Below are 16921 nucleotides of genomic sequence, written 5' to 3'. Positions count from 1 at the left end.
ATTCTGTTTAAGTGACCATACCACCTGAGATTAGCTCTCCTAACGCATTCCTGGATGCAATGTCAAGTTCTTTCCTAATATCCTCGTTTTTAATATGATATTGCCATTGATGCCATCTGTTCATGCTTCTAATCTTTCTCAGGACTCTCATATCTGCTGTCTCTAGTCTTTGGTCAAGTGTTTTAGTTCTGACCCAGCTCTCAGATCCATAAGTTAAAACTGGTTTGAACACTGTCTTGTATACAGCTAATTTAGTGTTCCGACTAATTTCTCTCTTATTCTATATGAATTTATTCAGTTGACTTCCCACCATACCAGCTTTGCTAATTCTGTTGCCTATTTCTATATTTAATTTACCATCTTCACAAAAAATCGTGCCTAAGTAGCTGAAATGTTTTACTTGTTCCACAAGTTCTCCATTCACAACACAGTTGACATTTTCGTCCATCTGTTCAAGCTTTCTGAACTATGTAGTGAAGCCACTATAAGACTCTTATACCACCATACTTCAGCATTTCTGGTCGAATATCATCTACTCCTGCTGCCTTTCCACATTTCAAGCCTTTGATGGCTTTTTCTACTTCAAGTATGGACATGTATTCTGACTGCATGCCTGGTCAGTGTTTTTTACCACTGTGCTGTCATCACTACATGTTTCATTTAGCAGTTTTTCAAAGATGTTGAAAGTTTATTTTTCACTAGGTGAGAATATAATAAATTTAGTTTAATCCTTTATCCCAGTGAGAGCAAACAAAGTATGCACCTGAATATATCTTCAGGACTGAATATAGTGTTGTACTATCTTACCTTGTAGCAAAGGTGATAGGCAAAGGCCACCTTTACTTCGTGTATATAGTGTTTTACTACTTACCAAAGTAAGATAGTACAACACTATATTCAGTCCTGAGGATATTTTCAGGCGCAAACTTTGTTTGCTCTCACTGGGATAAAGGATTAAACTAAATTTATTATAATTACTCCATACTTCAAGGATATATTTTTCTCCTGTTTTCATGTCACCTTTATCATCTCTAATTCCTTTTACAGCACTCTTTCCTCCATTTCTAAGCTTCTTAAACAACTCCAGAATATTTTGCCACCTTCTTGATATTTATTTTCTATATTCTTGCCAAAGTCCTCCCATGACTTTTGTTTAGCTAGTCTTACACAGTGTTTAGCATTCTTGCATTTGTCTCTGTATTCTCTAAGAGCACAAGCTGACTTATTTGCCAGGAACTTTTGATATGCTTTCTTCTTTTCTTTAACTTCCTGTGTCCACCATGGAGTCCTGATTTTTCTATCCTTGCAGACAACCTCTCTGGCTTAATCAATCAGGGTTTTCTTCAAGGCTTGCCACTGAATCTCCAAGGTTTGGTTCCTGTTCCCAAACGCTTTCATTTTTTCTTCAATAATCTTTTTGTATGTTAGTCTACAGTTCGCATTTGAGAGCTACTCAACTTTTATTTGCTTTAAAACTTTCTTACATGTTATTCTTTTCAATATAAAATTCAATTTTATCCTGCTCAAGACTAAATAGTGATCGCTTCCAATTTCAAATCCTCTGTACACTCTGGTGTCCTGCACCAGGGAGAAAATATCACTATCAACAATAACATAGTGAATGAGACTTTTCTTATTCCTTGCCTCTTCTCTCCATGTGAATTTGTGCACATTTTTATGTTGGAACATGGTGTTAGTAATAACCAGTCCATGTTCTGAGCAGAAATCCAGCAGGTATTTGCCATTATTATTACCTTTGCTCTTTTCTCCAAATTTTCCCCAAAATATTTTTTTTGTCTGACAATCATTTCCTACTCTGCTATTCAGATCCCCAACAAGGACCAACTTTTTCTTTTTCATTGTGTCAGTTGCTTTTTCTAAAGCATCAAAAAATTCCTCCGCTTCTACCTTAGTAGAGCCTTCTGTGGGACTATAGGCACAAATAAGTCTCATTGTCCAGTTCCCCATTCTCATATTTACCCACATCACTCTACTTGAGACTGCCTACCATTTAAGAAGATTAGCCTCGTATTTTGTGTTGAATGCTATGGCTACTCCTTCTTTTCCTTGATTGTCATTGCCTGAATATAACATTTTGTATTTATTGATCAGAAAGATCTCACCAGTTTTTGTCTTTTTTGTTTCAGTCACCCCTATTATGTCGATCTGGTACTTATCTGATTCCTCAGCTAGCTCCATTTCTTTGCCATTCAGGCTTCTTATGTTGATAGTACCGATCTTTAGCTCTGGTGATGTTGAGTTGGGGTGTGTTTTCAGGTTTGTTCCAGTAGCTGACTTTTTGCTGTTCGCCCTGGTTCCCTGGCAAAAACAACGGGGCCTTGTTTAACCGAGCGACGCCCCAGCTGGCATGAAATTTTGTCATGTTTGCACCATCATTTTTCATTTTGGTTTAACCAATAAGAATACAATTTGTTCGGCTAAATCCCAAATTGGCAGCCCATCCTCGTTCGTTCAGTATCGAGGTAGATACCCAACAGGGTGCACCACGAGAAGGTGAGGATTGGACATTAGGTCAGAAGCCCTGGTCGGTTCTCTGCATTCCTTTAAAGGCTATTTGGAGGTCTCCTCTCAGTTATACGGCTTTGACCCTTAAGCACCCCTTAAATGAAATGAAACTGGATGTATTAAATTCCATTTCACTATATGGAACATATATTCGTTTTCTTCTTTAATTAGTTATCTATATTTTAAATTTCTTACATATTTAACTCAAAATCACATGACAAATGGGCAAGAACAGAAGCATAAAATAACAAATTTTGCCTAATCAAAATTCTAACTGAAATTTCAACCTTCGGCATATAAGATGCACGGTTTTGAGACAAATTTTTTTAGAAAAAAGTGCATTTTGTATAGTAGCAAACATGGCATATGCGATAAAAGGAACATTATACAGAGCAATACATAGGCCATATTTAAGTTGTAAGTCAGCAGTTAGAATTGAAGGAGTTATAGAAAAATGGTTCGATGTCAAATCAGGTGTACACACACAAACACACACACATTGAATGATGAAAAAAAAGTGGCATTAAACCTGAATTAGAATTAAAGATATTGAACTTATTTCTTTGTTTTATGTAAGTCTCGAGTTCTCTAACTAAATTGAATAACACCTGTAAGAAATTTGGCATGAAAGTAAGATTATGAAAAAGAAAAAACTATGAAAATAAGGAGAAGAACAAACTTTAGCTGCATTCTAAATGGAGAACATATAGAAGAAATAAAATCTTTCAGCTATTTAGTTTTTGTGAAGATGGCAAATTAAATTTGAAAATGGACAACAGAATAAGCAAAGCTGGTCTAGTGGGAAGTGAGTTGAATAAATAGAATAAGAGAGAGAAAATAGCCAAAACACACAACTAACAGTATATAAGATGATGTTTAAGCTAGTTTTAAATTATGAATCTAAGAGCTGGAATAGAAATAAAGCACTTGACTATGACTAGAGACCATAGATATGAGAGTTCTAAGCAAAATTTAGAGGAGTGAACAGATAACATCAGTGGCAGAATCATATTAAAAATGAAGATATTAGAAAGGGCACTTCACATTGTTACATTTAAGCATGTGTGACTGGAGCTAATCTATGGTGATATATTCATTTAAACAAAATGGGGGAGAAAAGGTTAGCAAAATATGTGTTTAATGTTAAGATAATTCTCATGGAAAGGCTTAGAAGTTGGTTATACATTCTTATTAAATACCTTAAGGAAATGACAACTTACAATAGAATATACATTAAAATAAATTTGAATACACTTCCAATATTTTGGCAACGTCACGTTGCCATTATCACAGGAACTTAAATACAAGACACGTGCACGCAAGCACAACACAGTAAATGAGGAATAAAGCAGGAAGCTATTCTTTCTCCTAAAAGTCCTGATGGTGCCCCCCAAGCGAGCAATGTTGGTATTCTTGGCCGATTGGGCTGAAGGTCTTCTGATATGGGTTTCCCAAATTTGGGGCAGTCTCATGCAACCAAATTTGTTGAGGTTTGGATTGTTTCTTAGGGCTGAGGCTGATTCCATGAATAGCCTTTTGTATTTGAATTTACTACAGTGTATTATCATGGCTTTCTTCATATTCTTCATGTATATGAAGAATATGAAGATACTTCAGGTATCTTCATGGATACCTTATTCTATTGTGGGTATCCAGCGCATGGTCTGCAAGACCAGAGTGGCTGTATTGGTGAAAACGGATGTAGTCCTTGTGTTCTGAAATATTATGATATTAGCTGTCCTGCCTGTTTGGCCAAAGTATGACAGCTTACAACTGCAAGGGACTTGGTATACACCAGGTAGGTCTAGGGGGAGGGGGGGGAGGTTGGTCTTTAGTGGAGCGGATAAGGGATGCCAATTTTTTTATAAGGTCTGTAACAAGAAGTTAAGTCATGTTTTTTTATGATTTTTGTAATTTTTCCGAGGTGCCTCGGATATAGGGAATGATGATGGATTTAGAGTAATCCTTGTTGTTAAGGGGAAGAGGGAGGTTGTGGTTTATTGGTTTCGATATATATATATTTTTTTTTTTTGGATTTTTTTTGCAGGGGTAGCCATTGGCTAAGAAAGTGTTGAGAATGTGGTTTAATTCTGTGGTTAGGGGATTGTCATTGGAACAGATAAGTTTAGCCCTGTTGTGTAGTGTCTTAGTGACTCCATATTGTTGTGAGGGGGGGGGGGGAAATTGTTGGTGAACGTATCTGATGCCCGTATGGGTGGGTTTTCGATAAACTGAGAAAGCCAAGGTTCCATCAGGCTGGTGGGTGACTAGTGTATCTAAGAAAGGAAGTCAATTTTTTTTTTTTCTTCTTCTAGGGTGAACTTGATTCTGGGGTGTTAGTTGTTTTACTCTAAATCCATCACCATTCCCTATATCCGAGGCACCTCGGAAAAAATTACAAAAATCCTAAAAAAATATGACTTAACTTCTTGTTACGGACCTTATAAAATATTGGCATCCCTTATCTGCTCCACTAAAGACCAACCTCCCCCCCCCAGACCTACCTGGTGTATACCAAGTCCCTTGCAGTTGTAAGCTGTCCTACTTTGGCCAAACAGGCAGAACAGCTAATATCAGAATTTCAGAACACAAGGACTAAATCTGTTTTCACCAATACAGCCACTCTGGTCTTGCAGACCATGCGCTGGATACCCGCCATAGAATAAGGTGGAAGAAAGCATACCGAAGTAAATTCAAATATGAAAGGCTATTCATGTAATCAGCCTCAGCCCTAAGAAACAATCTCCAAACCTCAACAAATTTGGTTGCATGAGACTGCCCCAAATTTGGGAAACCTACATCAGAAGACCTTCAGCCCAATCGGCCAAGAATACCAACATTGCCTGCTAGGAGGCACCATCAGGACTTTTAGGAGAAAGAACAACTTCCTGCTTCGTTCCTCATTTACTGTGTTGCGCTTGCGTGCACTTGTCTTGTATTTAAGTTCCTGTGATAATGGCAACATGACGTTGCCGAAATATTGGAAGTGTATTAAAATTTATTTAATGTATATTCTATTGTACGTTGTAATTTCCTTAAGCTATTTAGTAATAATGTTAAGATAGCAAGAAAAAAAACAAGAATAAGACCAAATTATTAGATATGATAATACTGGAGTGCTTACAAGTAATAGACTGATTTAGAGGAAAATTGTTGATAAAAGATTAGTAATTATTTAGTACTGACATTGTAGCTACACTCGTTGAGGGTACATATCAGGAAATTGATAATGATGATTCAGTGAAGTAGCTTTGGATATGAAATAGGAGTAGAAAAAACATCCAAGAAGAAGAATGCAGCTGTAAAACGTACATGTCTGGCAGAATCGCTATTAACAGTGATAAATTTCATGAAACATGCCCAAGTTTAGTTGGTTGGTTGGTTTGGATTATGGGTGTAATGACAGCAAAAGTCATATTCCATTACAGTGGTTATAGCAGTACATAAGGAGGGGGGGGGGTGGAGCTAATAAGCAAATCTTATATACAAGAAAACACATTTTAAAAAATTAATGAATCCAAAATATACACATAACACATTTATGATCCAATGCAAAGTTCATACTATAGAACACTAGATGCATTTGCACACAAAAGAAGGATATCTTGTAAACTGCAATTCAGTATAATTGTCAGTGGTAGTTTTTATATGTTCAAGCTCGAGCTGGATAGTGCACAGCACATCCAGCAGAGTACTCTGTGTGCATTAAACAGCTACAGATAGATTGATAAGCACATACCTTCCATTGGGGGATACTATCATGTTCAGTGTAGGTGATGTCTCACTAATATTGATAGCTTATGTGCTATCAATATGAGTGAGATGTATGTACTTATAATCATTTGGTATGTATGTGCTTATAATCTTTCACATACATACCAAATGGATGAATGAATGAATGGCAGTCTGATGTATGTGTGTAATATCAAAATTCCCAAAGTAGGATAATCCATGTAGGATGCTTAGACAAAGACTATTTTTAGGGCTTAGTTAAGTGGCATCTGTCAAAAGTGAGCGTGCACATTCGTTTAATTCATCATGAAGCCTCTAAAAAGGTGTGTAAAATGCACCAGTAGCTATTCGTATACTTTAATAATGGAGATGGGATCCAACCATCAAAGAGTATTTTCCCCTTTCATGAACACACTTATGACCTATAATCAACTTTTGAGTGAACAAGTTTTGATGAGGGTGAAGCAAGGAACATCCCTTAGCATTCCATTCTATAAATATTGTTTTTGCCCATGATCTGCCACTTGATATTACATTTGTTATGTACTGCATTACAAATGCAGAGGCAAGGCATTGATTGGATCCTGGAGAAGTTGAGTGAAGAATGAGAAGAAAAATATAATTAAAGAGGAAAATGAAAACGTCCTCTACTATGATGAAGATTTTCTCCACTGCAGACAGTGATCACTTTGTCTCATCCATGTAGGGAACCTTTTGCATGGAGAGAACCTTCCAGTGATGGTAGTGGCACTTTTCACATTGTTAGCATTTAAGAATGTGTGAATGTGAGACTTTTCTTCCCTTATTCGTGATGCAATATTTTTGGTTTCTGAATCCAAGTTTCTATGCTACTATGCAAAAGAAATTCAGGGGCAATAATATAGATGAGATCCACTTGGAATGGTATAAATAGGTTTTGAAGACTGGTTTTTGTGTTGATAAAGAAAGGTGACTAGATAGTGGCTACTACATTTTCTTTCTTTCTTCAGAAGACACAATGTTTTGAGGTGTGTGTGTATATCTAATATACTTAGTCCATATATTAAGTACTTATTGTTGGACATCATTTGGACATGCACCATTTTATATTTTCTTCTGTGTGAGTGTGTCCAGTCTGTTTACTGCATTTACAGTCAGTTAGAAATGTATTCATTGATCTTTTGAAAGAGGGATTCAAATTGAGTTAGCAAGAACCTGGTATGCATCAAGTAAAAGGTAAAAAAGGAAATCGAAAGCCTTCTATATACCCATCTAAATAGAAATGTTTCCCTATTCAAAGTTAAAATAAGGATACACTGAGAAACCATGTCAAGATAGGAAGAACAAATCTTATAAATTCTGTCATTAGATTGGAGCACAACTAGTAAATATGAATGTAGCCTTCATTTTTTTTTATTTAAACAGGCTGCTTTTAATGTTATTAGCTTTAAAATACTGAGAATGGTGCTTAATACAGAAAGGATGTACTGTCTTCACTTATAATGCCACTAGGATAAGTTCCAAAATGAAATGCACATATATTGAATATGTATATATAAATCAAATCAGCTAACGCCTTTTTATTCCCATATATAGGGAGTAGGTGAGGTCGTTTTTTTTTTAGCCCTATCTAACTTTTGGAGACTGAGTGGGCAGTTCAATCTCCACTGGTACCTATCAGAGATAGCTGGCCCAGGGCTATCACTAATTAAGCAGCATGCAGTGAAGAGAGACGGTTCAACAAGCCGCCATCTCGTAATCCCTGGGTTCTATGGTCGATTTTCTTGAATTTACAGGATGAAAAACCCGAGTTTCTTGGAGAAAAAAGCCGCTTGCCCGTGCCAGAGATAGACTAACTCAAGAACCGGTCGAAAAAAGGCTTAGAAAAATTTCAATTAGATTCGAAACCAAGAAGTCTTCCTTCGTGCGGTCAAGCACCATGGTGTGCAAATGCCACATCCACTGAGCTACACAGGCTCTCATATATATATGTTAAAGATACCAAGCTATTTTAAACCTGGTTTTACTCCATTTCCCAAGTAAGCAAACAGACAAACAAGTCAAGTTTGCACCTGCAAGTGTTGCAAGTCTAGCTGATCCTACACATAGTGCAAGACCAAGGCAACTCATGGTAAAAGTAGAATAAGCTCTGATCACTAATCTTAATATTTACCCTTAATGCAAAGCACATCTCCTGGAGGAGATGTATGATGTTTTGTATTAAAGGCAAGGGGGCCACTACCCAGACCAGTTTCGACCTTTATTGAGGTCTCATCGGGAGCCAGGCTAGAAATACCAAGATTTTAGTAATACAGAGCTTATAAGAATTTTAACAGAACAAGTTACCATAAGGTGTTTTAACCTTATTAAATAGAAATCTCAGGAGGAGATATAAATTTAGAAGTCTAGCTGATCCTACACGTAGTGCAAGAATAAGGCAACTCATGGTAAAAGTAGAATAAGCTCTGATCACTAATCTGATCAATAAAGGTCGAATCCGGTCTGGGTAGTGCCCCCCCCCTTGCCTTTAATACAAAACATCATACATCTCCTCCAGGAGATGTGCTTTGCATTAAGGGTAAATATTAAGATTAGTGATCAGAGCTTATTCTACTTTTACCATGAGTTGCCTTGGTCTTGCACTACGTGTAGGATCAGCTAGACTTGCAACGCTTGCAGCCTCAAACTTGACTTGTTTGTCTGTTTGCTTACTTGGGAAATGGAGTAAAACCAGGTTTAAAATAGCTTGGTATCTTTAACATTTATTATACCCAAGGTAAAATACTTTCTATATATATATATATGTTGCACATGCACAAGTGTACAACAATAGAAGTTTAACACGGACCATAGCTCAAGTTCATAATAACTGTAATTTACAGTCGAATATTATAGCTTTATAATTGCAAATATATATATATATATATATATATATATATATATATATATATATATATATATATATATATATATATATATATATATATGCCTGACTCTTTCAGCTCTACTATCAGATACTGGAGATCGCGTGGTTCCACACATGCACAAGTGTACAACAATAGAACTTTAACACAGACTATAGCTCAAGTTTATAATAATAATAACTCAATTTTTTTTCAGTGTCTTTTAATAGCTTTCTATGTTCTTAACGCCTGATGAAGTCAATCTCGACGAAACATTTTGCTTTTTCAAATAAATCTCAATTTGTTATAATTCTCGGATTTTTAGTCAGTTTATATTAAAATTAACACATCCCAACTCCGAGTTAATAGTAGTAGTAGTATTCATATATATATATATATATATATATATATATATATATATATATATATATATTAAAATTTTCAAGCAAAAGGCAAAAATTGCATTTAAAACACACCAGAAGTAAATAAATGTCCATTTTCAACTATCTCCAAGGGATGTTACTCAATCACAGGAATTACCACCTAGTGAACATATGGTAAACTAGAAGTATCATAAGACAAGAAACAAATTGCAACAGGACAGTAGCTTAGTAAGTTGACAATCACTGATGCTACATTTGTCTCTGGAAAAAACAGATTGCCTGAAGGAGCTGTGCAGACCACAATAGGCCAACAGGGGAAAAGCAGCTCATTATCCAAACATAAGGAAAAAAGTCTTGCCAAGTGGATTGCAATCTAAGGCATTGTTACCAGTAAATGAATATTCAAGGAATCGAACATAATCAAAGATTATGAAGATGATCAGTTTCCAATAGTATATCATCAAACAACAAGAACAATTATGACCTCTTCCAGATCAGCACTGTCAACAAGGTCAGGGGATAAGCGCGATAGTCAGCACCACTCGGAATAAAAAGAAAAGCTTCAAGTTTTACCAACAACCAGAGATTTGAAGAACTTTGTAAACAATAAATGCTCTTTTAATATCTAAATGGTAAGTAAGCTTTAATATCTAAATATTAGTTTTTAGATTTTATTGAAACAGTTTAAAATTTTTATGTAAAATAAACAAAACAAAAATAAACACTGGGTCTGTCTTGATTTTACACAATACACTGAATAACTAAGCTGGCACCACTTTAAAACTTATTTTTTCCCCTGTGATTCACCTTTCAAATTACAGATTCATATTGTACATGGGTGAATGTGGTATTTATATAAAAAAAAAACAAACTTGTTTCTTACTTTTTTAGTTGAATTATGTAAATACAACCTTGAAATACTTTTCCCCCCTTTTCCAGCTTGCAATTTCTGCACTTTCCACAGTGTTATCTGCTGATTTCAAACCATCAGAAATTGAAGTAGGAGTTGTAACTCAAGAGAGTTCTAAATTTAGGTATTTAAATTACTTACTGCATTTTTATATATATATATATATATATATATATGTATATTTAAAACACAATGAAGATAATATAAACCATAGGTAATTGTAATTAAAATGTTCAAATGTTCTTAAATCTGATTTCTTTAAAAGTCTGCACTCATAGAAATGGAGGAAAGAGTACTCTAAAAGGAATTCATCATCATCATCAAATTCCTGCCATGTACCCTCAAGGGGTGTACAGGATATGACAGTACTACATGAAAAAATTACATCATTACTAACCTCCTATCTACAATTTTCCTCCAAATCAGTCTGTTATTTGTCAAGACTCCAACATTATCAGATCTTATATTTCTATCGTCTAAGGCACTTTGTACCATATCAATCCACCTATATCTTGGCCTTCCTCTGGGTCGTTTTTCTGCCAACCTGGCAGAGAACACTTGTTTTGCCAATCTTTCCTCTCCCATTCTATTTAAGTGACCATACCATCTGAGATTAGCTCTACTAACGCATTCCTAGATGCTGACAATGTCAAGTTCTTTCCTAATATCCTCCTTTTTAATATGATATTGCCATTGATGCGATCTGTTCACGCCTCTAATCTTTCTCAGGACTCTCATATCTGTGGTCTCTAGTCTTTGGTCAAGTGTTTTACTTCTGACCCAGCTTTCAGATCCATAAGTTAAAATTGGTTTGAACACAGTCTTGTATACAGCTAATTTAGTGTTCCGACTAATTTCTTTCTTATTCCATATGAATTTATTCAATTGACTTCCCACCATACCAGCTTTGCTGATTCTGTTGTCTATTTCTATATTTAGTTTACCATCTTCAGTAAAAATTGTGCCTAAGTAGCTGAAATGTTTTACTTGTTCCACAGGTTCTCCATTCACAACACAGTTGACATTTTCAATGATTCTGCCTATTTTCATTGTCTTTGTCTTTTTATTGCTGACCTTCATACCATATCTATTATAACAGCTATTCAGTTTAGTCAGAGAATCTTGCAGACTTGTAGCGGATTTATTTAGAAGTATAACATCATCCGCATAAAGCAAAGAGCTGACATTAACATCTCCAATTTTGATATCAGGTATAATACCACATTCCTTCATAATGTGATCCATATAGATAATGAATAACAGAGGGGATAATATACATCCTTGTCTCACACCAGATTTAACATTAAACCATCTTCCTGTACTTCCTTCAATTCTAATGCTGACTCACAACTCAAATAAAGACTAAGTATTGCTTGATATAATGCCCCATTGACACCATATAACTGCAGCGTATTGAATAGCTTCTCTCTTGGCACCTTGTCATATGCCTTTTCCAAATCGACAAAACTTAAATACAGATCTTTGTTATATTCCCATGCTTTCTCGACTATTTGTCGTAAAGTGAAGATCTGATCCTGACAGCCTCTATTTGGCCTGAATCCAGCTTGTTCTTCACCAAGCTTTTCTTCCACAATTCTTCTCAACCGTTTCTCAAGTATACTTGCATAGATCTTGCCAGGAACACTCAGTAGGGAAATACCTCTGTAATTCTCACATTCAGTTTTATTTCCATTTTTATATATGGGTACTATGAGCGCTCTACTCCAATCATCGGGAATTCGTCCCCCTGTCCAGGCTTTCTGAACTATGCAGTGCAGCCACTGTAAGACTCTTATACCACCATACTTCAGCATTTCTGGTCGAATATCATCTACTCCTGCTGCCTTTCCACATTTCAAGCCTTTGATGGCTTTTTCTACTTCAAGTATGGATATGTATTCCTGACTGCATGCCTGGTCAGTGTTTTTTATCACTGTGCTGTCATCACTGCTTGTTTCATTTAGCAGTTTTTCAAAGTAATTACTCCATACTTCAAGGATATCTTTTTCTCCTGTTTTCATTTCACCTTTATCATCTCTAATTCCTTTTACAGCACTCTTTCCTCCATTCCTAAGCTTCTTCAACAACCTCCAGAATATTTTGCCACCTTCTTGATATTTATTTTCTATATTCTTGCCAAAGTCCTCCCATGACTTTTGTTTAGCTAGTTTTACACACTGTTTAGCTTTCTTACATTTGTCTCTGTATTCTGTAAGAGTAAAAGCTGACTTATTTGCCAGGAACTTTTGATATGCTTTCTTCTTTTCCTTCACTGCCTCTTTAACTTCTTGTGTCCACCAGGGAGTTCTGATTTTTTTATCCTTGCACACAACCTCACCACATGCCTCTCTGGCAGAATCAATCAATGTTTCCTTCAGAGTTTGCCACTGAATCTCCAAGGTTTGATTCCTGTTCTCAAACTCTTTCATTTTCTTTTCAATAATATTTCTGTATTTTAGTCTACAGTTCACATCTGAGAGCTGCTCAACTTTTATTCGTTTTAAAACTTTCTTACATGTTATTCTTTTCAATATGAAATTCAATTTTATCCTGCTCAAGACTAAATAGTGATCACTTCCAATTTCAAATCCTCTGTACACTCTGGTGTCCTGCACCAGGGAGAAAACATCACTATCAACAATAACATAGTCAATGAGACTTTTCTTATTCCTAGCCTCTTCTCTCCATGTGAATTTGTGCACATTTTTATGTTGTAACATGGTGTTAGTAATAACCAGTCCATGTCCTGAGCAGAAATCCAACAGATATTTGCCATTATTATTAGCTTTGCTCTTTTCTCCAAATTTTCCCAAAATATTTTTGTATGTTTCACAATCATTTCCTACTCTACTATTTAGATCCCCAACAAGGACCAACTTTTTCTTTTTTCATTGTGTCAGTTGCTTTTTCTAAAGCATCAAAAAATTCCTCCACTTCTACCTTAGTAGAACCTTCTGTGGGACCATAGGCACAAATAAGTCTCATTGTCCAGTTCCCCATTCTCATATTTGCCCATCTAAAAGGAATTAGAGATGATAAAGGTGATGAAAATTGGTGAAAAAGATATCCTCGAGGTATGAAGTAAGTACTTTGAAAAATTGCTAAATTAATGATATAATCACGTAATCACAAGAAAGATATTTATTTAACCAAATATTTCGGTCTGGAAATAGCAGACCATCGTCGGTGGTATTACTTCGAACGTTTGTTCAAGGAAAGCGTGGAGGCCTTGCTCCATCATCCCAACCTGAATCGTAATGACTGCATATCTATATCAAAAATCTGGGAAAGCCTAATCAAGATTACTCATTAATTTTTTTTTTTTTTTTTTTTTTTTTTTTTTTTTTTTTTTTTTTTTTTTTTATAGCAAATTCAATCATGTTTCTACTTCAAAATATTTCGTTTCATACTTAGTGATATAACATCACGCGACATGTTCTAATTTCAACGATCTATTGTTAGTATTCTAGCTTGTATATTTTTTTTTTAAACTGTTCTTGTAATACCACCGACGATGGTCTGCTATTTCCAGACCGAAATATTTGGTTAAATAAATATCTTTCTTGTGATTACGTGATTATATCATTCAGTCTTATGTCGCAAGTATCCTTAAAACAACAAATTGCTAAATTAAACAATCAGTCACAGTAGTAAAAAACACTCAACAGGCATGCAATCAGGAATACATATCCATACTTGAAATAGACAAAGCCATCAAAAGCTGAAATGTTGAAAGGCAGTAGGTTATAATATAGATTATATTCGACCAGAAATGCTCAAGTATGGAAGTATAAAAGTCTTATAGTGGCTGCACTGAATAGTTCAGAAGGTCTGGACAGAGAGACGAATTCCAGATGATTGGAGTAGACCTCTCATATTACCCATATATACAAAAAGGAAATAAAACCGAATGTAAGAATTACAGAGGTATTTCACTACTGAGTATTCCTGGTAAGATTTATGCTAGTATACTTGAGAAACAGTTGAGAAGGATTGTGGAAGGGAAGCTTGTTAAAGATGGAGTCAGGATCAGATTTTTACTTTATTTCACTTTACTGCAAATAGTTGAGAAATCATGGGAATATAACAAAGATCTGTATTTAAGTTTTGTCAATCTCGAAAAGGCATGTGACAAGGTGCCAAGAGAGAAGCTATTCAATATGCTACAGTTATATGGTGTCAATGGGGCATTATATCATGCAATAGTCTTTATTTCAGTTGTAAGTCAGCAGTTAGAATTGAAGGAAGTATAGGAAGATGGTTTTATGCTAAATCTGGTGTCAGACACGGTTGTACATTATCCCCTCTGTTATTCATTATCTATATGGATCACATTATGAAGGAAAGTGGTATTAAACCTGATATCGAAATTAGAGATGTTAATCACAGCACTTTACTTTATGTAGATGATTTTATACTTTTAAATAAATGCAGTAAAAGTCTGCAAGATTGCCAGACTAAATTGAATAAACTGTTGTAATAGATTTGGTATGAAAATCAGCAATAACAAGATAAAGACAAAGTAGACAGAAACATTGAAAATATCAACTGCATCCCGATAGAACTTATAGAACAAAAAAAACATTTCAGCTACTTAGGCACAATTTTTAGTGAAGACAGTAAGTTAAATATGGAAATAGACAACAAAATCAATAAAGCCAGTATAGTAGGAAGTCAACTGAATAAATTCAAATGGAATAAGAGAGAAATTTGTCAAAAAACACTAAATTAATTGTATTCAGACCAATTTTAACTTATGGATCTGAGAAGGAAACCTCCACAAAGCCTTTAAAGGAATCCGGAGAACCGACCGGGGCTTCTGACCTAATGTCCAATCCTCACCTTCTCGTGGTGCACCCTGTTGGGTATCTACCTCGATACTGAACGAACGAGGATGGGCTGCCAGTTTGGGATTTAGCCAACCAAATGGTATTCTTATTGGTTAAACCTAAATAAAAAATGGTGGTACAAACATGACAAAATTTCATGCCGGCTGGGGCGTCGCCCGGTTAAACAAGGCCCCCTCCCCGTTGTTTTTGCCAGGGAAATAGGGCGAAAAGTCAGCTACTGGAACAAATCTGAAAGCATACCCCAACTCAACACCACCAGAGTTAAAGATCGGTACTATCAACATAAGAAGCCTGAATGGCAAAGAAATGGAACTAGCTGAGGAATTAGATAAGTTCCAGATCGACATAATAGGGGTGCCTGAAACAAAAAAGACAAAAACTGGTGAGATCTTTCTGATCAATAAATACAAAATGTTATATTCAGGCAATGACAATCAAGGAAAAGAAGGAGTTGTCATAGTATTCAACACAAAATACGAGGCTAATCTTCTTGAATGGCCGGCAGTCTCAAGTAGAGTGATATGGGTAAATATGAGAATGGTGAACTGGACAATGAGACTTACTTGTGCCTATGGTCCCACATAAGGTTCTACTAAGGTAGAAGTCGAGAAATTTTTTGAGGCTTTAGAAAAAGCAACTGACACAATGAAAAAGGAAAAGTTGGTCCTTGTTGGGGATCTGAATAGCAGAGTAGGAAATGATTGTCAGACATACAAAAATATTTTGGGAAAATTTGGAGAAAAGAGCACAGTTAATAATAATGGCAAATACCTGTTGGATTTCTGCTCAGGACATGGACTGGTTATTACTAACACCATGTTCCAACATAAAAATGTGCACAAATTCACATGGAGAGAAGAGGCTAGAAATAAGAAAAGTCTCATTGACTATGTTATTGTTGATAGTGATGTTTTCTTCCTGGTGCAGGACACCAGAGTGTACAGAGGATTTGAAATTGGACGCGATCACTATTTAGTCTTGAGCAGGATAAAATTGAATTTCATATTGAAAAATATAACATGTAAGAAAGTTCTAAAGCGACTAAAAGTTGAGCAGCTCTCAAATGCGAACTGTAGACTAAAATATCCAAAGATTATTGAAGAAAAAATGAAAGAGTTTGAGAACAGAAACCAAACCTTGGAGATTCAGGGTCAAGCCTTGAAGAAAAAACCCTGATTGATTCAGCCAGAGAGGCATGTGGTGAAGTTGTCTGCAAGGATAGAAAAATCAGGACTCCATGATGGACACAGGAAGTTAAAGAGGCAGTGAAGGAAAAGAAGAAATGATATCAAAAGTTCCTGGCAAATAAGTCAGCTTTTGCTCTTAGAGAATACAGAGACAAATGTAAGAAAGCAAAACACTGTGTAAAACTAGCTAAACAAAAGTCATGGGAGAACTTTGGCAAGAAAATGGAAAATAAATATCAAGAAGGTGGTAAGATATTCTGGAGTTTGTTGAAGAAGCTTAGAAATAGAGGAAAGAGTGCTGTAAAAGGAGTTAGAAATGATAAAGGTGACATGAAAACAGGAGAAAAAGATATCCCTCAAGTATGGAGTCATTGCTTCGAAAAATTGCTAAATGAAACAAGCAGTGATAGCACAATGGTAAAAAAACACTCAACAGGCATACAGTTAGGAA

The 16921-nt window shown here is 35.6% G+C and overlaps 1 protein-coding gene across 1 annotated transcript in view; it reads left to right on the top strand.

Annotated features, from left to right (window-relative positions):
- The window catches only part of LOC150102317 (proteasome subunit alpha type-6-like), a 117465-nt gene that overhangs the window by 91006 nt on the left and 9538 nt on the right, over positions 1-16921 (top strand). The window contains exon 6 of the mRNA XM_090398921.1: positions 10463-10557. Coding sequence (XP_090255047.1) covers positions 10463-10557 — 95 coding nt within the window. The remainder of the gene's footprint in view (positions 1-10462; positions 10558-16921) is intronic.

The sequence above is a fragment of the Typopeltis vanoorti genome, chromosome 10, assembly GCF_054136105.1.
Source record: "Typopeltis vanoorti isolate ZY-2024b chromosome 10, IOZ_Tvanoo_1.0, whole genome shotgun sequence".
NCBI lineage: Eukaryota > Metazoa > Arthropoda > Arachnida > Uropygi > Thelyphonidae > Typopeltis > Typopeltis vanoorti.
This window is presented reverse-complemented; position numbering and strand designations above follow the sequence as displayed.